Below are 24,824 nucleotides of genomic sequence, written 5' to 3' on the forward strand. Positions count from 1 at the left end.
AGCGCAGTGCCGAAATTCCGTTTCTGGTGGTTTACTGTGAACTGTTTTTGCTACTGTAGCTTTCGTAACAACACCTACATCGCCATGGCGACCGGGACTTGTTTTCCCCTTCAGCTGTCCCCCTCCTCTATCTCAGCTGCACAATGTCTATTTTTATTTTCCTCTTGGTGTGACTGCACAGACTGATCCCGCCATTTGTTTCCAGCCAACACCCTCCCACAAAAATAGATTTGGTCAACCTGGAGTGTGAAAATATGAGATTATTGCGCAATGCCATTTTGTTCTCGTGCGATATGCAGAGGGCAAACGCTCATTTTATGAAGGGTATGGGGGGTTATTTAAATTCCCCGTGAAAGATATTTACTCTATTTCAAAGGCTTCAGGGCACTGAGCTGACTACTTTGCAAGAAACGCGTTTGATGGTGTTTAACATACCGCAAATCATCCACCAGTGTTTCTACTGACATCAGTCACTCCTTGATATTGTTTTGATATTAGCATGGAGGAGGCGCGATCAGGCTGCGCTTGCGCAGAATTTCTAGTCATCCGGGCTACTGCCATTGAGTGTGAGGGTAAGGAGGCGGGAAATGGCGTCTGGAGGTGCAGCGCACGGTCGGACAAACGGTGCCTGAACATAGCCGAGGAAAGGGGGCCAGAGACAGCGGCCGTCTTCGGCACGGTGACCGAACAGCTAAGGGTATCCTCATATCTCATCAAAGAGATACTTACGAGTTTCGTAAAGTAAGTGAAACTCGCACGTCTACTCTTGTGTAATGCATGAAGTGACCAGTGTGGTTGTCGTTGCTGGCTAACGTAACGTTCACAGATAAATATTTTGCTCTCGTCTTGTCCTACCCATGTTCTATCCTTCTTCACCTACCCGTGTAGCGCAACGTTAGCTTGGCTAGCAAGCTAAGTTAGTTTCACCAACCTACCAGTCAGCATGCTCTTTTAACGCGTGCATGACTCGTTTGATGTCTTTTACGTTTTATTCGTAGGCAGGAACATACATTGTTGGCATACTCCAACCTGTTTATTTTGAAGCAGGCGCTGCTGACTGGTGTGAAGCCCCATGTCCGCTAGCCAAGCTAGCCTGCTTATTTCAAATGGATAGGCTAACGTTAATTAGCACCTGGTGGATAGCGTAGCCACTGAACTTCACTTTGTAGATTTTGTAATAAGTGATGGCCAGTTTGACACTAGATAACTAGTTAATTCCAGTCGGAGTGGTGTCACGCTTCAGGGCTACTCAATTTCTTGATAGTCTAAGGAAACTAATCTTAACGGCTTTAAACTTTATATTAGGTTTGGCAGTTGTGGAAAGTACATTTAGCAACCTTACCAACGGTATTCCATTTGGCATGTCGCTACTGGGCTACTACTTCAGGCAACAGAGCAAGGTAGCACGGTTTCTACGGGATAGCCAGCTAGCAAGCCAGCCCAGTTGTCTAAAAAAAAGTAGAGGTTCTGCGAACGTTACTTCAAATGTTCAAGGTGTTGTAGATTCGGTTTCTGTTTGATGTAGTCACATTAGATATGCTCCCAAACTAACAGCTTTAAGGGAATACAAGCTACCAAACACTTCAACACCTAGCGTTAACGTCGGACTGGCGAGCTAACACCTGGAAAGTAACGATAACGTTAGGCAATAATAACATACTTGTAATGTTTTTCGTGTGCATGTAGACTTGAGGGTATTTCTGAGTCAAACTACATAGACGTTGAAAGCAACTTTCTCGTACAAATGTCACGTTAGTAGTAACGTAGAATGCATAGTACAGATTCTGTGATAATCTTCAACGGCTTTCTACAGCTTGACACTATCTCCAGTTTGTGGTCTCTGATTTCCCGCCCACTTTTAGTACATTAGCAAGCTAGCAAGCTTGCAAACAGAGCCCGTAAAAGCTTTTTTTTTTTTTTGCTGCAACTTGCTACGTGGTCACTTGAACTCCCGAGAAGGTTTCTGTGATTACGTTGTTTATTCCCCTGTCAAAAAGTGCGAATTAAGTTGTATATCGTTCTGTTGCGACGGAACGCGTTATCTAACGTTAACTCATCAGGTCTGTCCAGGAAACTTGGTCAGGTCTTGAGCAAGTCGAATTCGGTGTATACTGGCCTGCCAATTTAACACTCAAAATGGTAAACTGGCACAAACTGTTTGTCTTCTGCAAAAGGGGGGTATAACCCTCGTCATTGTCCTGAGACAGTATGTTCAGTTCGGCAAGCAGGGTGAGCTGAACAGTTCCTTCAAGTGTAACCTAAGGTAGCAGGTCATAAGCAGTGTGTTCAGATTGTCCACACAGTTCAGATTTTTTTTCGCTGAAATTGAATAGATCTGGAGACTTAACCACGTAGTTAAAACTGCGTTTTACATGGCAGCCAATAATTCTGCCCGTCGCACCCCCCCCCCCCCCCCTTATTTTTTTTAAAGTATGAAAACTCTGAGTTCTCCGAGTAGGTGGGGACCCCCGACTTAAAAGCAACAACTGACAATAAATATTGTATTTACATTAAAAAGATTCCTTCAAATTAGAATATCCAATCATATCATTGTGATAATTATATCACTGTGGACTTTGAATTTATTTATTTATTTATTTGCCCCCTCTTCAGGTCAAAATTCTATTACATCATCCTGCTTTAATATCGCCATGGATATTGGTTGTTGTGCTATTGTTTTCCATGTAACCTATCAGTAGGTACCATAGAAGATGCAAATAATTTGAAATAGAAGATCCAATTTGACTTATGAAGTTCAGTGTTATACTTGTCAACACTGTGTAGGTACAGTCCTCGATTATAATCCAGTACACTTTTTGACAAATTCTAAGAGTTCCTCCTCAAGGTCCTTTAGCTGTCTGTTCCGTGTGTGCATGATCAATAAAATAAGAATTCATATCAACAATCTGTCGCCAGAATCGAGGACTGCACCTTGAAGGTCCAGTTGACAGAATCTCATAGATAACTGTGCAGCCTCTGGTTTCATTTAAATAATCCTTCCAGGGTGCTACTTCCAAGGGGTGCATGTGTCTGACTGAAGGCGGCAGTGAATCATCTCTGGACATGGCTATTATTCTGTGTTTAATTAGCCTCGCGGGGAGACCGGACTGCTTTTTTTTTTTCTTTTCTTTTTTTATAAATCTTGTGGCAATCTAGGCTAGTGTGTGTCTGTCTGTGTGTATGCGTTTCCAAGAGTGTGCAAGCACATGTGTGGTGTCATTTCCCTCTGTTAGGAGCGTGTGTAACAGCTGGTTGTGATTTTAAGAGAAATCATCTGAAAGAGAGCGGAAAGAGGACAGTATGTTCTGCAGCCTCGAGATGCAGTCTTTGTCTAATGTTATCTGTGAGAGGATGGATCTGTGTGTTGTTTTTTAAAACCTCTCCCTGCCCATGGAAGATATGTAGCAGAAATTGTGTGTGTGTACACTCACCCATCCCCTCAGTGTATGTAAGATAGCTGGTACCCACCGTTCGTGCATGAGTGTGTTGGAAGCTGTGGATGAGTCATGCTTTTTCTGATGGATTGGAAGAGGGGAAAAAAGCAGGGAGCTTCAAGCTACAAATCTGCTCTCTGTCTCCCACTCTCCTACTGAGGTGTGTGTTTCCCTCCTGCTCACAGCTAGCATGCTGCAGCCTAATTTGAGCCTGCCGCTGTTCCTGTATGTGTGAGGAGCTGCCAGATTACAGGGCTCTGCTGGAGGAAGTGTGTGTGCTGGAGAGAGAGAAAGGGTGGGTGTATACTGCGTGTCTGTCTGTGCCCACATTATTAGAAAGCTGTGTGTGGTGGCGGCGGCAGCAGTGGTTGTTGTGTTGGGGTGCATGTTGGTGTAGGCTATTTGTGGTATGTGTATGAGGGAATAGGTGCATGCTGTTATCAGAGTGTGTGTGTGAGAGATGTAGTGCTGGCTTACCCCTTTTCCACCAGTGCAGTTCAGCGCCGGAGCCAAGTCAAAAAGCCTTGCATTTTGACAGCCCAAGAAGCTGCTTTTTGCCAGGGAGACTGGTCTGGAAGAGGTTATTATTATTTATTTTTTTACAGCTGTTTAGTGAGCTGATCATTTCTTACATCAGTGTTACAAACGTTAATTAGTAGTTATGCTTTTTTGCTAGTCCATCATTGTTGTTTTTGGAGAAGCGGAGATATATATACAATGACGTAATGCTATGGTGGCTCTCTAGCCTGTGGAGAAGCAAACTTGTCATAGTAGGTTCGCAAGTTGAACAAACTAGCATTTAGTTCGCGTTTGTGGAAAGGGGGCGTCTAATAAATGACTACGACTCGGGACTTGTTGCGGCATGCAGGGTCTCCCACTGAGTCCGTGCTCAGCCCAACACTCGTCTGGTCCCATTACTGGGAAGCCCTGAGGCTAACAGAATCACTCTCTCTCTCACTATCTCTCTCACTCTCACTCTCTCTCTCACTCTCACTATCTCTCTCTCTCACTCTCTCACACACACACACACACACACACACACACACACACCAGTCCTTAGCTTGTAGTTTGATCACTTTAGCTTAGTGGTAGCTCATCATGCTGTGTGTATACCACTCTGAAGCACACAAAGACATCACACACAGTGCACCAAAACAAACATCAATAACCACTCACAGACAAATAAATGAATGATGTTCAGTATGACTTGCAGTGTGCACATGTGTCATTAAAGCACACTGTGCTCTGAATAGAACAGCGATGTTCCATTCCTAATGCCGTTTACATCACATCAGAGGAACACCAAGCCCCTTCTTTTATTGTGTGTAGGCTATATCTGCATTTCTCCAGTAGAAGGATTAAAAGGTATTAAAATGGTGCCCGGTTTGCTTAAATTCTTGCCCATAAAAACCAGCATAGAGACAGGTCTGAGGTCACCAGTTTGTTCTTCCTGGCTTTGCGTTCATTGTGTACAGGATGCTAATGTTACAGTCCAATATGCCTTTGTGTGTGACGGGTGCTTGCAGTGCTGTAGCTTTGATTTGCTACAGATGTTGGGGGTGGGGGGTGGAAGATGCAGGCAGGACTGTGCTTGGCTGAGTTCCTGACAGGTCCTGGACATGCGGGAACACATTTTCAGGCAGCGGTTATGTAACGGGCAGGGCTGGGAGATCATATAAGAGGAGTTCTGTGCTTAGTTTCGGCGTGAACACACACACACCATTTTAACGAATAATGCTCTGCCTAAGAACAGAAATCTGATACGGATCCGTTACATCCTGGTTGTGTTGAGATGATGTCATTATTTATAGTGTTATAGAGGTTTTCTGGGGTAGGCAGGACCAATGCAGTGGTGATGCTATGATTTGTCTAATGTGCCTGCAAGATAATTAATGAGTGAGTAGATTTACTGTCGTCGCCGAAGCTCTTTCATACTTTTGGAGTGACTGTATTTTGTGAATAGAAGATGATAATTGGAGACTGAGAACTTACATTTGGGTAGGTGTTGTACAGAAATTCTCAGTTAAATACTCAATGGTATAAAGTGATGGATGAATGAATATTAGGGCCAATGATTTTCCGCGATAATGGAAAACGGACGGGATTCGCGGAATGGACCATTTGAAACGGAATAGCAACATTTAAAACAGAAACATAATTTTGTGCATAAAAATCGCCCAAAACAAAAGCAGTCAGGAAATTTCACAAAAAAACGGAATTCACCAAAAGTGGAACGGAAAATGCAATTTTTTGAAACAAAAAAATCATTGGCCCTAGAATAGTATTTGAATGCTGGAAGTCAGTCATATTGTCTCTAGGCTGTCTATTTCCAATGCTGTGAAGGTCTGTGTGGGTGTGTCTTGTGATCCCTCACTTTTCCGATGTCTCTTTTTCTCTTGCTCTGTCTTACTACCTGCCATATCATATCTTTGTCTCCATGAAAGGAAGATGTGAGTCTGTGAACCCACCATTACCACTTAAGCTATAGGTTTATGAAATGGTGTAAGATGGAGATGCTTTTTGATCACACATTGGCACCATTGTGGCTGTCTGTCATAAAGACCGGGTTGATGTTGAGTGCTTGCTATTGCAGCGTTGATGTTCTGTGATCTTAAGGAAATGGTGTCTGGACTGGAAGCAGATGTGAACATCCATAGCTGGCTTAAACTTAAAAGCAAAAACTGGAAACATAAAGGAGACGAGGGGCAAACACGCACACACACACCTGCCCTAACTGCTGTGATTTTAAAAGTGTGGTGATGGTGCAGGTTGGCAACTGTGTGTGTGTGTACATTGGGCATCCTTTTAGGGTCTGGGCAAAAACCATAATCTCCCTGTATACTTACTGAGCTGTTCTGTGCTAACCCTTTTCCCCCCCGCAAATTTGATAAAAAATGTGTGTGTCTAAAGCATAGTAGGAGCAGGAAACTAGTGTAAATTGGATGATTGTTGATACTGTAATGTCATCTGTTGCGGTCTCTTCTTTTCTCTCTTAATCTTCTTTTCTCCTATATCCCCTTCTCCCTTCTTTGCAGTCTTACATGTGACCGTTAACACCATGAGGCTGAGAATGCGCAAGGCTTCTCAGCAGGCGAGCCCCACCGACACATCCCGCCCGTCACGGCCCAAGCGGAAGCACTCCGAGGTGGACGAGTGTTCTGCCGGGGATAAGGGCCTGCTCTCCACCATCAAGAAGTTCATCAGAGGCAATGCCGTCAAGGTACATATGTACACAAACATGCACACCAAGGTTATTATAGTTTTCCATTTTCAAAATTCATTTTCATTTTCAAAATATGTCTATTCAATCTTTATTTTAACCAGTGCCTTCACTTTACCACCTTCATCGTGGGCATGGTGAAGTTTAATCTCGGAAATCATTGTGTTGCTGCCAGTGCACAAGTTCTGATAACAGCAGAACATTTGCTACTTCCTTAAAAATGTGCTTTTGTGCCCAATGTGGACTGTCTTAATCCCGTCCAGACATGACTTTTGGTGACAGCCCTAGTTTAGATTGATATGGTTCAGACTATTCTTATTTTCAGTGTGTAGAGGAAGGTCACGGAAGGTTGCAGACTGCTTTTGAGTCTGTAACAAAACCCCATCTCCACGCCTACACACACAGCCCACTTCCCAACCTACGGTCAGTCCTTAATTTAGCCTCCCCCTTCCAGATTTAAGATGTAAATTCAGAGTTTGTCAGGAGCTGGTGTCGTGTTCCCCCAGAACTGAGGGAGGGAATTCAGCAGCTTGTCTGAGAACTCTGGCAGCATTCTAATTTTAGCTGTGGGTTCTAGAGCACTCGCATCCATAATGGCGCTAGGTAGCTACGGCCTGAGCAAGAATGCAGCCAGCTGCCCGTGGACCTTGAAGGTGTGGAATAGCTGAGGTTGAGTTTCTGTTGGGGAAACAGTCACCCACAGCCTGAGCCTACGAGGTGACGTGCTTCGTAATGGGATGTCCATCTTTGCCTCAGCTTTCTGGATGCCAAGCAACGCAATTAAAGGTGTTGTCCGTGATTCTGGCAAAAGGTTGTTTTTATTCGTTTTCAACTGCCAGTCAAATTACATCCCTTCTGAAGCAACGTGTTGATTAGCTGGAATAGGGTATGGCTCAGTCCAAGCCACTTTGTGTCCTGTTTACACAGCTAGTACATTGTGCAAACACCTGCATTTCTTTTCTGTATTGGGTTAAGAATAGTGGACTGCACCTTTAAGAGTTCAGTATGTGTCCCGGCAGAGCCGTGTGAGCAGTGTAGCTCAGCTCAGTGTAGCACCGCATGGTTTTAATCATCTCAGTGACAACACGGCATTAAGGGAAGGTTTACAGCAGAAGGCCGCCTTTGTTCTGGCGCTGCTCGGCCTAATTGCATGGACGCATTCCAGAGAGTAGCATCGGCCGCTCCGTCTCAAATCAGCCTGGCACAACACCCTGCCTGCTATCCCTCCCCTCACTCTGCCTCCCTAACTCCTCAGACACAGACATCTTAAATCCTCTTTAAATGGACTCCAGTGCAGTTGCCGCTGCAGTAGTAGTAGTAGCAGCTTAGAGTGTTTTGTGTAGAAGCAAAGGCTCTAAGGACTCTGGCATGGTTCAAGACTGATAGTGACTTGGCAATACTGGGTGAAGGTGTAATACTCTGTTATTCACACTGCTTTAAAGCCAGGATTTAAACATAGATCCATAGATCCATCATGATACTCGAACATTATTTGAGCAAAGGAAGTCATGGAGTTGAAGGCATACTCATTCATTTTCAGTGGCCTCTTCTATACATAACGTTTCTTTTTACCCACATCTCTGTGGAAGAAGGCTATAATGCAAATGAATTTGAGTACAGTTCACATACTCTGTTGGAGACTGAATGTTGAAATGCTAGGAAACATGAAGAAATATGCACCCTTGTCAATACATGGTGCAGTAATAACTGCTTTACAAGGTTATTTCACACGGAGTGAGAGGGATGTGTATGACCCTCGTCCTCTATACAACCTTTGGGGGCTCACAGACCTGACAATGCTTTGCTCTACAGAAGAAGCAACGTAGATCCTATGTGTCCTGTATCTGTGCCTTATTTTACCGTGATGTCATCTATGTGGAATTACACTCCTACATGTGATTCACTTATGCATCATAAGTGACCCTTAAGAGTACATCTGCATCATATGACTGCCTTTTCATCAATGGCTCACTTGTCCCATCGTTGTAATCTGAACATCACAGCCTTTGCATAGTGCTTTTCCCACCATCCCCTCTCGCAGATGTGATGTTCTAAGATCACTAAAGGAACGTTCCTTAAGTTCTGTTATCTGTTGTTCTGTAGGTGGAGCATGAGAACCCGGCCAAGAGGAGTCGGCTGAGCTGTGACCTCATCACGTCCACGCCGCAGACGGGCAACCTGCCAAAGAAGAGCATCACCAGGGTGCGCAGGAGAGGCTCAGTCAACGGGGGTGAGTCCCAAGTCACACACACACACACCTCTCATCCCAATGGGGGCGAGTCCCAAGTCACACACACACACCTCTCATCCCAATGGGGGCGAGTCCCAGGTCACACACACACACACCTTTCATCCCAATGGGGGCGAGTCCCAAATCCCACATACACTTGATCTCCCATCACCCTGCTACACCTGACCCCTGTGTACATGTTAGAGGGGGCCCAATCTGATGTTACAACTCTGTGAATTTGGGTCGCTTGTCTTGGACTATAAATAAATAAACCACACCTATACCTCACTTTCCCAAAATGATTCCCACCCCTCTCCTTGCACATGGGGCCAGTCTGAAATTAGTGTTAATTGGTGTGAGTCAAAAATCAAACCTCACGTTTCCTCCTTAATCACCTTTGACTGAGTTGGCTGGTCTGAAATTAGGGCCCAGTAAAAAAGGGGTGAGTACCAAAATCACACCAACCCAACCCCACCTGAGCACCTCGTATTGCCATGACAACGGTAAAATGTTCATCACGAACACAAACCACTCAAAACTGTAGAAAAGTGAACCGGTCTAGTAGCTGAAATTCTGTGGGGCTAAAGTAATATTTGAACAAAAGTTTGTGTTTAGTATTGTAGAGTTTCCATTAAGTCCTTGTATTTGCTGCTGCAGACATTATTGGGGCTATTAACAGCTTTAGATCTCTGTGAATTTGTTTCCCTCCCTCTGATGGTGACCAGAGACGTTTTGAAGAGAGCCTTTGGGCTGTTAAACTTAATTTATCTCCTGATTAAATAAACAGATCAAACCCTTGCCGCTGAATTCCCTCCTCTCCGTCTCGGGTTGGGAGTGAAGCCACTCAGCTGAGCCGAGATGTAACGTTCAAACTCTGATGTGCTTCTCGTGGTCACCTGGTCACGTTCCAGCTGACGGAGGGATGCTCGGCATAAAGAGTGCAGTGTGTCTCTCGACCTTAATGTCCACTAACTCGCTCGTTCGGGCAGTCCTGACGTCAATGGCAGTTTAGTGCCAAATGGCTTCAGTGTTGCACAGAGGAGAGGAGCAGAGTGGGCATTGTGCCTTTGCACGTTATGGCACAGATTGTTGAGTGTGTCAACAAGACTGATGGAAAGCGTCTCATTCACATGTAACGCTGAATTATGAACTGCAGAAAGCATCCTCCCTCAACAGACACAGATAACATGATTATTGCTTTAACTTTCTGGAGTGGTCGGTTAAAGGATTGGCTTTTAACAAAGTTAAAAAGTTTGTGCATGTACATAGTGAGCCTAGGGGTAAGAATAATGGATTTGGGTGTAGTGGTTACAGATAGTCATTGGAGAAAAAATAATGAAATGGTGATTTGTTTGTTTGTGTGTTTTTTCAGAAGCTACGAACCATGACACGAGTAAAGGCTCCAAGACCAACGGGAAGCTGGAGGAGGAGGTTGACACGATTACTAGTCCGCCCCGCACCACCCTCCTGGACACCATCTTCTCCCCGGTCTTCAACTACTTCTCACCAGCAAACAAGAACGGTGAGCAGCACTCAGAGGACCAGACAGACAGACAGACAGACAGACAGACAGACAGACAGACAGACAGACAGACAGACAGACAGACAGACAGACAGACAGACAGACAGACAGACAGACAGACAGACAGACAGACAGACAGACAGACAGACAGACACCATGTGATATTTACTTTCTGATCCTTTTGCTCAATGTGCTTCAGATAGAAGTAAATGTGACTGTAGAGTTGGCTTCCGGTCCACTGGCCACTCAGTTAGAAGGCTGTGTGAAACAAATGAGTGTTTCCAGTTATGAGGATTGTGGTACATGATTCATAATATATATAGTGTCATTCCCACATGTCTTTTGCTCTCCTGTCTCCTTGTCTCTTCTCCATTAATTTTGTTCGCTTCTACCCTATTCCTCCTCTCTCTTCCATCTCTCCTCTCCGCCTTGCCCCCATCTCCTCGCTCTCTCTCTGTGTCTTCCTCTCCTCTCTTCCCTTTGCCCATCTTCTCTCCTCCCACAGGCACGTCAGGCTCCGACTCTCCTGGGCAGGCCGTGGAGGCTGAGGAGATTGTGAAGGCCCTGGACATGGAGCAGGGCGAGGAGACCCCCACCAGCACCGCCACCTCCACGGAGGACGTCCGAACGCCCCTCTACCCTCCCGCCGCCCTGCCTCCGCCCCCCCTGCACCCCCCTCCCGCAGACGAGCCCCCCGAGGAGGCCGAGAACACCATTGATACGGACCTGCCACCCCTCACGGGTGAGGACTTTTGAGCAATGCTCGGACCATAAACATTCTGTTAGTTCGTTTGTTAGGTGATTTGAAGTACTCATTTCTGTGCAACTAGAGGTCGACCGATATATCGGTCGGCCGATGTATCGGGCCGATATTTGTCATTTTTTAATCTATCGGCATCGGCCGATTTAAAAAAAAAAAAAAAAAATGTTTTTTTTTTTTTTTCAATTTTTTTTTATTGTTTTCTTGAAGTAACAACACATGAAAACATAAAATGTGACGGATTCAAGTTTTACAAAGAATTCTCCCTTCCCCCCTCCCCCCTCCCACGGCCCAGACAGCAACCCTAAAATAAAGACAAATCATAGTCTGTACACATACATATATGTATATACATTGAAGAAAAGAATGACTAAAATAATAATAACATAAATAATACATTTAAAAAAAAGGGGGGGTTCTCTGGATTCATAGATTATGGATGTTTGTAAGTATTAGGCTGTGTGTCTGTGTGTGTGTGTGTGTACGGGGGCACGGACTTCAGACTTAAGATGCTAGTAGGGGAGTAAAATTGTGTGCATCTACTTATTAGTGTGACGCTTTAGCATGCAAATTAATGGGAAAACTTTTAGATATCGGCCCTAAAAATCGGCCAAAAAAAATCGGCAGCCCATATCGGCTATCGGTTAACCCTGACCTCTAAGTATCGGCATCGGCATCGGTTATAGAAAAACCCATATCGGTCGACCTCTATGTGCAACAGAAAGAAACGTCCCAAAGAATCTTATTGGACAGAATGCCTGAATGTTCCGAGGCTACCTTAAACTGACATTGATGAGCATTGCGTCACACTCTGGAAGTTGAAGCAAGTTGCTCCCACGTCACTGGCCTAATGCTAGCAGTGTCAAGCATTCCACTACCGAACCATAACAGACATTAGAGAATCTACGCTCTGACCATAATAATGCTGAGGATCTTTCACACTCCTACTTTCTCTCTCTCCCCAGCTCCAGACACAGTCCCAGAGGTGGCGTATGTGGAGGTTCCAGCCACCATCCCAGCAGAGGCTTCATATGAGGAGGACTGGGAGGTGTTTGACCCGTGAGTACACACGATGGCTGATACACACATACACACATACATAAATACACACACACACACACACACACACACACACACACACACACACATATACTCACTCATTCATTCATGTTTCTCAGACACACACTGCTCAGAGAAAAACATTAGAACCAGCGAATAGCATTAGATCCCTTCGTGGATAGGTGTTTTGTGTGGGTGTAACATACCTATGTGTGTATCTACAGTACCAGTCAAAAGTTTGGATGCACCTTCTCATTCTGGTTTTTCTTTATTTTTATTATTTTCTACATTGTAGATTAATAAAATACTGAAGACATCAAAACTATGAAGGAACACATGGAAGTATGTAGTTAACAAACCAGAATATGGTTTATAATAGATTCTTCAAAGTAGCCACTTTTTTTGCTTTGATGACGGCTTTGCACACTCTTGGCATTCTTTGAAATTGGCTTCATGAGGTAGTCACCTGGAATGTTTTTCCAGCCATCTTGAAGGAGTTCCCAGAGGTGCTGAGCACTCGTTGGCTGCTTTTCCTTCATTCTGCAGTCCAACTCATCTCAGACCATCTCAATTGGGTTTAGGTTGGGTGATTGTGGAGGCCAGGTCATCTGACGCAGCACTACCATCACTTGGTCCAACAGCCATTACATAGCCTGGAGGTGTGTCCCACTAAGTGCAAACCAGATGGGATGGCATGGCATGTCGCTGCAGAATACTGTGGAAGCCATGCTGTTTTAGTGTGCCTTGAAGTTTGAATAAATCACCAACAAAACCCCCCCACGCCATCAGACCTCCTCCTCAATGCTTCAGGGTGGGAAGGAACCACACATGTAGAAACCTGGATCCAAAAACTCCTCAGACCGAAGTACAGATTTCCACTGATCTATTGTCCATTCTTTGTGTTTCTCGGCCCAAGCAATTCTCCTCTTCTTGTTGTTGTTCTTCATCAGCAGTGGCTTCTTTGCAAACAATTCGACCATGAAGGCCTGAGTTCACACAGTTGATGTTGAGATGTGTCTGCTACTTGAACTCTGATGCATTTATGTGGGTTCTAATCTGATGTGCTGTTAATTAGCGATTTCTGAGGCTGGTAACTGTGATTAACTTATCCTCTGCAGCAGAGGTAACTCTTGATCTTTCTTTCCTTGGGCAGTACTCATGAGTGCCAGTTTCATCATGCCGTTTGATGGTTCTCACGACTGCACTTGACGTTCCATTCAAGGTTCTTGAAATGTTCTGGATTAACTGACCGACCGTTTCTACTTAGTTGAGGCACAAGGCACACCTGTTAATTGTAAACCATTCTAGGTGACTACTTCATGAATCTGATTAAGAAAATGAGTGTGCAAAGCTGTCTTCAAAGCAAAAGGGGGCTACTTTAAAGAATCTAAAACATAAAACATATTCTAATTTGTTTAACACCGTTTACTACATAATTCCTTGATAGCCTTGGAGTCTTAAGTATTAATCTACAATGTAGAAAAATAAAGAAAAAACATTGGATGAGAAAGTGTGTCCGGACTTTTGACTGGTACTGTATGTGTGTAACATAGCTGTGTGTGTTTGTGTTTGTTTAACTGCTGTGTGTGTGTGTGTGTGTGTGTGTGTGTGTGTAACGTACCTGTGTGTGTGTGTGTTACATACCTGTGTATGTTTATCTGTTTGTGTAACAGCTGTATGTGTCTCCCCTGTAGGTATTTCTTCATTAAGCACGTGCCCCCTCTGACTGAGGAGCAGCTGACGCGTAAGCCGGCTCTTCCCCTGAAGACCCGCAGCACTCCGGAGTTCTCCCTGGTGCTCGACTTGGTGAGGGAACGATGGCCTTTTGGAGTGTTGTATTGGACTGGGCTGGGTTGGCTTGTCCCAAGCCTGTACAACAAACTGGAGCTGTGCTGTGCTGTTATACCCCAAGCAGTGCTGTGCTGTCTCCTTGAAGTTGTACTATGCTGGAATGCCCCATGTGGTGCTGTGCTCTCTCCTTGAAGCTTTCATTCTCTCCCCCTGTATTCCTCAATCTCCTCTCTCTGCTCCTCTCTCCTCTCACCCTCTCTTTCCTGTCTCCTTTCTGTTTCTCTGCTCTTGTAGTTTTGGACGTCTGCCTCACAGATACATCAAGCAGATCAGTCGAAACCCACTAATTAGAGAGGGTTGTTAAACAGTAATGTGTAAGTTTATGAATGGGGGCAATCACTGTCGTCTGCTGCAATTACTCATCATCAGGCCTGTGGATTTAACCGTTTTAAATTTATCACGCCGCACTTTATCACTACTTGCATAAATAGCTGCTGTGGTTTATGAGCGCTGAGTATTTCCGGTCGTAGTAATTATTATTTCCCCTCACCTCTTGCCCACTGGAACAGGTGCCACATCAGACACCCAGAATTGTGAAATGTGGGTCTAAATTTAAAGCAGTGATGTCCTGCCAGACAGCCAGATTTATTACGATGCACGTGTGTGTCTGTGTGTGTGTGTGTGTGTGTGTGTGTGTGTGTGTGCATATAGATATGATAGTGTAGCAGTGTGTGAGAGAACACTCGTTCATCCAGGTTTATCTGCTTCTGTATGTAACATATCTCTGTGTGTGTAATTTATTGTCTAACTGTGTGTGTGTGTGTGGGTGGGTGGGGGTGTGTGTGTGTGATACTTGAGCTGACAGACTGATGTATTTCTGCCGTTTTGTTTCTCTTCAGGATGAGACGCTGGTACATTGTAGCCTGAATGAGCTGGAGGACGCAGCACTTACCTTCCCTGTCCTCTTCCAAGATGTTATATACCAGGTACACACACACACACACACACTGGAAATGAAACACACAGGCCATGCACTCTCAGTACAGGCGCATCTTGTGACCACTAGAGGGCGATGGCACTGCATAAACATCACGTCCTAGAAGATCTTGTGCTCAACTTGGTTACCTCCGTCGATAATTAATCAGTGATCAGGATAGTGAAGGTCCACATAGTCCACAAATTGGATGGTTTATACGGCTAATCATCTGGTTGGATTGCCTGATGAGGACTGTAACCATGGCTGTTTTTGGAGGATCCTCCTGCTGATTCCTCTTTGCAAGCATCTGTGTAGAGAGTCAGTAAGGATCTGATTTGTAGAATAAATTGGAATGGTCCCCGGTGTGAATACAGCCTCAGGGTTTGCCAAGAATGTGTTATCTTCTGTGCAAGTAAATTAGATAGATTGCCTCTAAATACTGAAGTTGACCGTGTGTGTCATCTGATCACAGGTGTATGTGCGGCTGAGGCCGTTCTTCCGAGAATTCCTAGAACGAATGTCACAGATTTATGAGGTGGGTTTTCCTTCTCTTCCGTCTCTCCTCACTTCAGAAACCCCCCCACCCCCATCCTTTGTTTTAGTCGTTTTTCCTGTCCATGTAAATAATTAATGTTGGTCTTGTCTCTCTTTCCCATAGATTATCCTCTTCACAGCCTCCAAGAAGGTGTATGCGGACAAACTGCTCAACATCCTCGACCCCAAGAAACAGCTTGTTAGGTTAGTGCTACCCGTGACTCGCCCCAGACTCACACAGGGGTTAAACCCCCTAAGCTTAGGCCACGTCCTGTCGTTATGTCACTCATCAGGCCCTGACTAAAGACTTGATCTTTGGGCTTTTCAGATGATTTAGACCCTACCCTGTTGTGTGTGTGTGTGGCAGTTGGTCGCAGGGTAACCCGAACCTGCCCCACCTTTGGCCTTTACGTGCCTGTAGATGGTGTGTATAGGGACTAATGTTACAGTCCAGAGTGTGAGGATGATAAATGAGTGTGTGTGTGTGTGTGTGTGTGTGGGCAGGGGTACATATATATGTGAGTGTGTGTGGGAGGGAGTGCGAGTTGGATCCACATGACGTGTCCATGTGTTGTTGGTGTCGTCCTTCATTCTCCGTGTTAAATATTTATCCCCCGCCAAAAGATTTGTGCTGATCGGTCTTCTTCTTCTTCTTCCTACTCTTTCTACTGTCTCCCTCTCTCCTGCGTCCTTTCGTCTTGATAGTCTTTTAAGCTCCTATCTGGTATTTTATTGATCTAATTCTTGACTGTTGCCCTCAACTGCGCATCGCAATCAATTTGTATGATCAGCATATAGACATGTAGACTGCATGTTTTTGTTAGGTTTTGTAACATAAGCTAGTGTGTTGTGCTATTGAGTGCAATGCATTGTGATGCGTGCATATGTGACATTATTGATTGATTGTTTATATCTAATCTTGCCCCCAAAACAAAAGTTGTTATCATCTATGTGTAGTTGGCAGTAAAAGTAAGCGATTGGGCCATTCTAGTTGCCTCCTTTTTATTGAAAATACAGAGAGTACAGCATCATAATACTTTAACATTTACATATGCCACTGCCCATTCTCAGTCCTCCGTTCTCTTTCGCTCTCTGTTGCTGCTGATGGCACACAGTGTTTCCCCTACCATTGTATAAGGGAGGCGCACGGCCCCCCCTGGAAGGGCAAGTTAACTTTGCTCAATTTTATTTTCTAAAAAGCGCCAGATCACAACGGAAGTCATTTAAGGATACCTTTCCTATAGAACAGGTCTATAGCTTGTTCTTTTATTAAACACAATAAATAGCCTTGTGTTATTAATCTTATTTGCACAACGGCATGTCATTTTTGTCACTAGATGATTGCACGTTTACAATTGTCCTCTGCTCTCTGTATCGCGTAAGGCAGAGTTCTGCCCCGATGCGCAAACGTTACTTTCTGTTTGAAGATAGCTCGAGTGTTCACTGACTTTTCTCTTGTTGTACAGAATTTTCATATTGTAAAACAAATATATTTGGCAATATATTTGGAAATAGTGTCCGATTTGAATTGGGTATTTATTCATGTATATTTTGTCATCACTCGATCTTGAGAGATGTATTCAAGTAACGTTAATGTTCCGAACATGAAACATTCTAATGTGTGCACCCAGTCACAGAGAGTTACTAGCCAGACTAGCAGTAGCTACTGAAAGAATGACATGGATCCAGCAGAGCATAAAGCTAAACCAAAATATGAAGATGAACATTGGACGTTCTGGCCTGAATAGAAGGAATATTTGCGGAGCGAAATGGAAAACCCCTCTGCTTAATATGCAGACGTCACCGTCGCATTTTAAACCCTTGAACTTGGAGCGCAGTCTCTCCACACACAATGCTAACATAGCCCAGGAGTTCCTAAAGGCACAGAGATGGACAAGCACAAGGTATTTACTTTGATACGTCAGTCAGAGAAACAGACTCGGCTTTTTGGGAAATTTACGAAGTACTCTGAAACGGTCACGTTGGCATCGTATCAGGTGTCATGGAATATTGCTTGATCAAAAAAGTCATATAGTGAGGGAGAGTTTGAGAATTGAACAGAGGATATCTGACATTAACTATAATGAGCACCTTACTCAGCAGATGTCTTCAATATGTTTATTTGTGTGCCATATTTAAAATCTACATTTGTTAATTTCTCTTCCTAAATCTCACTAGAGGACACTATTTAAAAGGTTATTTAAAAAACAAAAGGGAGGCAACTGCTGTGATTAAGCTCTTCTCCAGGCACAGTCTGTTTCTCTGCTTTGTTTTGATCAGTCATTGCAGAGAAGGAGGCCTCACATAAATATGAGGAGGCAAAGGGTAGTAGCTGCTCTTAAGCTTTCTCTCCCAGGTCAGGGTGCTCCAGCTTTACACACATCCAAAACAAAATCTCAGCGGATGTCTTCAATATGTTTTAATTTGTGCCATATTTTAAATCTAAATGTGTTAATTTCTCTTCCTAAAACCCACTAGAGGACACTATTTAAAAGGTTATTTTCAAATGTAGGGGCTTATCCCCCCCAAAAGTGGGAAGCTCCCGCAAAATCAGGATTCCACTGCAAGGGCAGGGGGCTCCTGGTCAGGTGATAGTAAAGGCGGCTGCTTGCTACAGCGTTGGGGGTTAACGGTTGCGCAAAATTTACTCGGTGCAGTTCATGCTCCCAAAGGTTGCGCGTGTTGTCATGAGCCTGCCATTTGCCTGGCAGATAGAAAGCTGTTTCCGTAACAGAAAGTCTGAAGCTTGAAGTTCTTTTCAAACCTTTGCTTGGGTAGCACTGTTAAACTGAGCAGACATGCAGACTACATTTGAGTAATCTCATCACGTAACATTCGTTTTCTAAAAACAATCACATAGTATTGCATGTTTTACTGTGGTAGAAAATACGTTAGCTTAATGCTAACGTATATGGAAAATCCTATAGACACCGCGCTAGGTGTTAGCATCAAGTAATTCACGTTAATGTTTTTGTATGAGCCTGACATTTGCTCTGCAGATAGATAACAGGTTCCCTAACAGAAAGTCTGAAGCTTGAAGTTATTTTCAAACCTTTACTTGGGAAGCACTGTAAAACTGAGTAGACATGCAGAATATTTTAGTAACCTCATCTCGTATCATTCGTTGATAGAATGCAGGCTGCGAGGCTCGCGTAAGGGCTTACGTAAAAAATTACGCAAGTCTAGAAAAAGGGGCCGACGCACGCAAGACGTAAGAAGTCGCGCAAGAGGCTTGCGCGGCCTCTTGCGCTTACGCTTACGTAAGGAAGCATGAATCAGCCTTAACACTTGGCTGATCCAAAAAAGAAGTAAAAAAAATGTTTTACTGTTTTTGAATATCTTAGTCCCAGAGTCTTCCTTGACTAGTGATTACATATTCAATTTTGTTAATCTTGAATATTTTTTTGTGCAAGGCACTTAGCAGTTAGCACACCGCTGTACATGTATTGCGTATTAGCTATGTTTTTTTAATATATATATGCTACGTGTATTATATGCTAATATAGGGTGACCAGATTTGAGTTTGTGGAAAAGATGACACTTCGTCAGGGACCCTGCCCCCTCCCCCACGACGGAGTTTTGACATATTTTTCACATGCATATGACCTATATTATTGTCGTGCCTGGACAACATGAATGTACTGTTTTTACTTATATGCATTTACTGTAGTTAATTCAATACCTTATTTCAACTGAAACACCTCATCATGTTGCTTCACTATATTTATATCATGTACTTCTAGTTCATACATGTGTAATAGTGTTACGGATGCGTAATATGACCTTTTTATTGCACCTGTGTAAATGCAGTCCCAACACAGAACAACGACATGCAATTAGTACAGTAAAGAACATTGTTAGGGAACATCATTGAGCACTAGTGCATCACACACAGAAAAGTATGCGCCCGCCGCACGGCATTATGGGGCGACTATGCCGGCATGTTACAATAGGCTATGTATTTACTGAATTAAAATAATGTCAGCTTGTCCCATGTCCATGTGTGCGAGATTTGCCGAGATACATCCGAGATACATCCGTAGATAAATATGGTGGCGGTGATCGGACTCGGCGAGTTTTGATCACATTCATTCAGCGAAGTTACCGGAAAAACAGGGGATGAAAAACTTAGGGCGTCTGCCTAAAAGTAGTGTGTCCAATTTTTTATTATTTTAGAACAGTGCGTCCGAAAGACGCACGGACGCATGCCTGGCTAAAAGCCTGCTCTGTCTATCATTTCCATACATGCCCCCTCTGCTTTGGGAACACTATACTTTCCTCCTCTCTCTCTTTCTCTCTCTCTCTCTCTTTCTCTCTCTCTCTCTCTCTCTCTCTCTCTCTCTCTCTCTCTCTCTCTCTCTCTCTCTCTCTCTCTCTCTCTCTCTCTCTCTCTCTCTCTCTGTTTTTCTAACTTGCCCCCCTCTTGGTTGCGGCTGCTGGCACAGATTGTTTCGGGAGCTTTCTTTCTTTGTCTTTGATCATCCTTCCTTCCTCTTTCCTCTCCCAGTATGTTTCACCCTCTCAATCACTGTCTCACCTTTCCCCCTCTCGGTTGTTGTTGCATGCACACATATTTTGTGTTTTTCTTTCTTTCATCCTTCTTTTCATGGTTCTCTCTCCCAGTGTGTGTCCCTTCTGTCTTTCACTTTTTGACCGGTACCCTTCTCTTTGTGGTTACTACAGGCACAGGTTGTTTCGGGAGCATTGCGTGTGTGTGCAGGGGAACTACATCAAAGACCTAAATATCCTCGGGAGGGATCTGTCTAAGACCATCATCATTGATAACTCGCCACAGGCCTTTGCCTACCAGGTGAGTAAGCACAGTCTCCTGTGCTCAGTCAAGTTGAATGGACCTTAGTTCCTTAGTTGTTGTTGGAAATTATCTTTATTGGGAATAACCCCTTGAGATGTACCATCTCGTTTTCGAGGGGGTCCACAACACAATCAGATAGTAAACATACATTAAATGAACATAAACATAGAAACAACAATAAGACAGGAAAAAACAAAAACACACAACAAACTATCAGCAGAATTGCAGATGCATAGTTACGAGATGCATTTACTTTATTTTACATTAAAGTTACAGTTCACTTTTAATTTATTTAAGCCTCATCACTATAACACCACCAGCTGGGTTTCATCACAGTCAAAGGAGCGCATAAATCTGTGTAGTAAACATAGATTAAAAAACTGCTGTTTGCTTATTGCGTGAGAAGCAAACCACCCACTGGTTAAAATCTATGGCCGGTTGGCCGATGCATCTCAAAATAAAAATATTAAAACGATTTGGCGAAATGTATCGTTTTGGCAATCGACCCTATAAATAAATAAATGTAATAAATAAAAAACACCTCAAAGTGAAGTGTTAAACTGTGTTGGTCAATTGAAGTTTTGAACACAAAAAAAAATGACTGGTCACAAATTCCACTTGACTGATGTTTGTGTAGTCTTGTTTCTCAATCCGTGTGTGTGTGTGTGTGTGTGTCTAACAGCTGTCTAACGGTATACCCATTGAGAGCTGGTTCATGGACAGGAATGACTGCGAGCTCCAGAAGCTGGTCCCTTTCTTGGAGAAACTGGTCGAGCTGGTGAGTGTGTGCGCAAATGTACTCTGTGTGTGTGTGTCAGAGGGTTAGAAATATGAGAGAATTTGGCTGCTTATAGTGTGTATGTGTGTCTGCGTGAGCATCAGTGCTCTATATGTCTGTCTGCTAACTGATCACCTCAGTATTGAGTACACCGATTCTTTGTGTTCCTTGTTTGATAAACATGTGTTGTCCCCTCCCTTCTCTGTGATTTTTGGACAGAATGAGGACGTGCGACCCCATGTAAGGGAGCGATTCCGTCTCCACGACCTGCTCCCGCCAGACTGAAAACCCCACCTTCCCCAACAGACCCTCTCATACGGACACGAAATAATAAACACAAACAACTCCAACAACAACAAACAGACCTGTACAAATGAAACAAACAGTACAAAAACAAAACAAGCCAACAGATTCTGGATTCCAACCACAGCGTTGCCGTTTAAATTTGACCTGTTTGTTTGTTTTGTAGTCCTTCATTTGTTTTTGTGTTTTTTTGAAAAAATCCCACTAAAAAAAAAACTAAACCGCAGTGAGGAAAAGAGAATTTGAGTCGACCTGTGTAAATCTAGTCAATCAGAGGAATGAAAACCCTACACTGTGGACTCCATTTCCCAGAATCCCCCTCACCCTCCTGATGTGTGGGGAGGAGGGAGAGATTTGGATGAAGTGAATGTGTAAAGCTCTGAAGGAGGAGAGGAAGAGGAGGATGCAGACGCCTCTCGTCTCCCTTGCTCTCTCTCTTTCTCTCTCTCTCTCTACGTCTCGCTCCCTTTCTCGAGCTCCTCATGTGGACCGAGGCCCCTCTTCAGCAACCGACCAGTTTCAACAGGAAAGGCCAGTACTGCAGCAAAACGTGTGTGTGTGTGAAGGTGAAAACAGCCTTTATTCTTGTAATGCTTCTCTTTAGTTATTTTTAAAGGTTTAATTCCCCCAGCATCTTATAATGCATTCCTTTGTAGCTGAACTGTAACCTTTTCTTTTAAACTTCAGAATTGTTGTGTCCTTTATAGACTGGTCAGTGCTACCGCTTCATGTGTTTTTAAAATTGTCATTTTCCTGCTGTCTGTGTTCGCCTACGGTGTGTCTGCTGATGGTTGCACGGAAGCATTCTGTCTATCTTTTAAAAAAAGAAAAAGAGAGAAAGAACAGAGAGCAAGCTTTGCACGTCCTACTCTAAGTGGTAGGAAATGTGTTGACAAGGTTAAAGATTGTATTCGTTTAAACCATCCCATTAATTTAGTTACACATGGAAACATATTTTTCAAATGCTGATGGTTAGTTGATTGTGCACGGTCTTTGAGGTCGTCACCCTTGTATATCGGCCTACCCCTCCCTCAGATCTCCATGGAAGAGATTAACGATTGATTGCCAGACCTTTGGGCCAAATCGTCTTTTCAAATCCTCTTGATGTAATAGTAATAAGTAACAATAACGGTAGTAATAAAGGGCTCCCTGGCCTGAGCGGTTGTATTTTTGGAGGTAAGCCCTTTTAACTTGGCCCTTGGTTATGGAAGAAAGGTCTGACGTGTCAACAGCCCCTTCATAGTGATACAGTGGAAGAAGGTCTGAAATATCAGATGAACACCATTGTAGTGCGCTTCCCTCCTTTTCTGTCCGTCTCTTTTTTTTCTCTCTTTCTCTCAGCGTTTTGTCATTCTCTCTTTCGCCATCAGTCTCCATCCCCTGCTCTCTCTGTCTTTCTTGGTCTGTCTCTTCCCCCCCCCCCACCTCTCCTGTCCCATGCTAACAATCCTCTGGACCCTGTATGTAGCCTAGCGCATCGCAAGAGCGATGTGTGTTTGTGTGGTCTGAACTAGATCACCGTCGTATATAACTCATGACCGTGGTTTAAAAGCTGCCTCATAGTTCTGTTTTTATTTTTTTTTAATGGATCTTATTCTGTGGACTTAAATTTGTATGTTAAATGCCTTGGTTTATACAAAAAAAAAATGCAGTTGAAAGTATTGTGCTTAGCATCTTCTTGATTGAATGTGCGACTCTGGTCAAATTTGTAGGTGTGACGGAGAGAGAGAGAACACATTTAAACATTCTAAGGAAGAAAAAAAAGATTTTTCTTTTCTATGTGATTTCCGCTCCCGACACCCCTCCCCTACCCCCTTTGTATCCAGGGTCATGGACACTTTATGGCAAATAGACCTTTGTCGTTTGTATAAAGACAAAACAGATGATGTGTACCTGTTCTAGGGGTTTTCATGTTGTAGCCTACTTTGTCATCACTCTGCCTTGCCCGTGTGTGTGTGTAGTGTGCTGGGCCTTGCCCGCTTCTCTTCCACCTGTTGTGAGTGTAATCATGTTCATGGTGCCATACTATTCCACCACTTCCTCCTCTTCAGTGACTCCCAGCCGCCGTCGTCTCGCACGTCTCCCAGAGTCCTGGCCTAAGTTGTCAGGAGGATATGCTCAGGCGTTGAGGAAGAAAACAGCATTTTTAAGGAAGGGGGCTGTCCCTACACCATGTATGTCTCCTAATGGACAAAGATGAACTTGGTACATGTAATGTTTTTATCTTGTCATATTAACTTTATATATATATTTTTTTTTTCCTTTTTTTTGTATCTGTAAAGTTGGTTAAAGTGTATTAGCAGACGGTGGAAGTTTTCTGGAACCTCCAGGACTAGTTTTCCATGGTTCTAGAACACAGTTGCTAAGCAACGACAGGAATGGGTCACCTTGACTACACCTGGATCTGCTTCCTGCCTCCGCCCCAAGCAAGCGCCCACTGAGAGACAGATAAGCAGACAGCTTGATCCCAAGGATCCTGTTTGAATGCAGGCTTCCCATCCATCCTTTCTTTCATGTGGAAAGACTGCAAACCTTCAATTCGTCATCCATGGAAAGCTATGTTTTGTCCACGTGCAAGACAAATCTACACAGGAAACTGGCGCCACCATGAGCCCTGACAACCCAGTATCCTCTTCTGTGAGGTCATTGGCCACCTCTGATCATGACAAAATTATGCAAATGTGTGGCAGCCAAGTCCTGTAGCCAGCATCCCCCCCAAATTATGAATTGTTTTCCCCCAAAACAGGAGATATGGGTGCAACTCGCCCCTACTAAACCCAGGCACTTTTCTTACCAAGAGAGCTTATTTTGTACAATTGTTTAAAAGCAGTAGCAGAGTGATGCTTAAAAAAATGTATAAAATGAAGTGTCGTTGGAGGCATTTGAAAATGTACAACCAGTTCATTTTGTGTGCATTACCATTTGTATTGTACAATGGGGTTTATTGTACGCAAATACATGCAGCTTCATGTAAGAAAAAATCCTTAAAATAAGGAAAACTTTTTGTATTTTTGAGTTCAAAAGGCATGTCATATCTACTTTTTAAATGTATTAATGAAGATTTAACTTTACAAGAGATGGAGTGTTTTTTTTCTTACTGTATTGTCTGTGTATGGACGTTTAGTTAGGGCACTGTTGTAGAGAAAATCTTTAGCATGTAGAAAAAAATAAGCCTGTTTTGTGGGAAAGTCCTTCATTAAATTTTAATTCTGGCACTTTTTCTGCATAAAAAAACGGATTCCGAGCTGATTTATTTTCTGTGCCCATCTACATTTCTGTAGTGATTTAGCTGGGAGTATTTGGTTTGCAGTATTCATATTTAGCTCCGTCAAGGCAACCAATACCGGGTCGATTTACATGAAACTTGGTGCAGGACTGGAGCGGGGACCAAAGAAGAACCTGCC

The 24,824-nt window shown here is 43.7% G+C and overlaps 1 protein-coding gene across 2 annotated transcripts; it reads left to right on the forward strand.

Annotated features, from left to right (window-relative positions):
- The first annotated feature begins 586 nt into the window (after positions 1-586).
- ctdspl2b (CTD (carboxy-terminal domain, RNA polymerase II, polypeptide A) small phosphatase like 2b) lies at positions 587-24,598 on the forward strand. 2 transcript variants are annotated; one of them, XM_080840313.1, is made up of 13 exons: positions 587-741; positions 6,470-6,654; positions 8,758-8,884; positions 10,257-10,406; positions 10,912-11,148; positions 12,132-12,225; positions 13,920-14,031; positions 14,916-15,002; positions 15,465-15,527; positions 15,651-15,730; positions 20,210-20,336; positions 21,022-21,117; positions 21,337-24,598. In XM_080840313.1, exons 2-13 carry the CDS (start codon positions 6,493-6,495, stop codon positions 21,400-21,402), a joined length of 1,401 nt encoding a protein of 466 aa, XP_080696439.1. In that variant the 5' UTR covers positions 587-741; positions 6,470-6,492; the 3' UTR covers positions 21,403-24,598. The 2 variants fall into 2 exon arrangements, with proteins under 2 accessions (XP_080696439.1, XP_080696440.1); XM_080840314.1 differs by having other exon boundaries at positions 10,260-10,406.
- Positions 24,599-24,824: the final 226 nt, after the last annotated feature.

The sequence above is a fragment of the Sprattus sprattus genome, assembly GCF_963457725.1.
Source record: "Sprattus sprattus genome assembly, chromosome: 6".
NCBI lineage: Eukaryota > Metazoa > Chordata > Actinopteri > Clupeiformes > Clupeidae > Sprattus > Sprattus sprattus.

What these genes read in the sequence shown, in the direction of transcription:
- ctdspl2b (XM_080840313.1), top strand. Translation starts at nt 6,493, where the DNA reads ATGAGGCTGAGAATGCGCAAGGCTTCTCAGCAGGCGAGCCCCACCGAC. An exon ending in TCAGAGGCAATGCCGTCAAG is followed by an intron (nt 6,655 to 8,757) that starts GTACATATGTAC and finishes GTTGTTCTGTAG; the next exon opens with GTGGAGCATGAGAACCCGGC. An exon ending in CTCACCAGCAAACAAGAACG is followed by an intron (nt 10,407 to 10,911) that starts GTGAGCAGCACT and finishes CTCCTCCCACAG; the next exon opens with GCACGTCAGGCTCCGACTCT.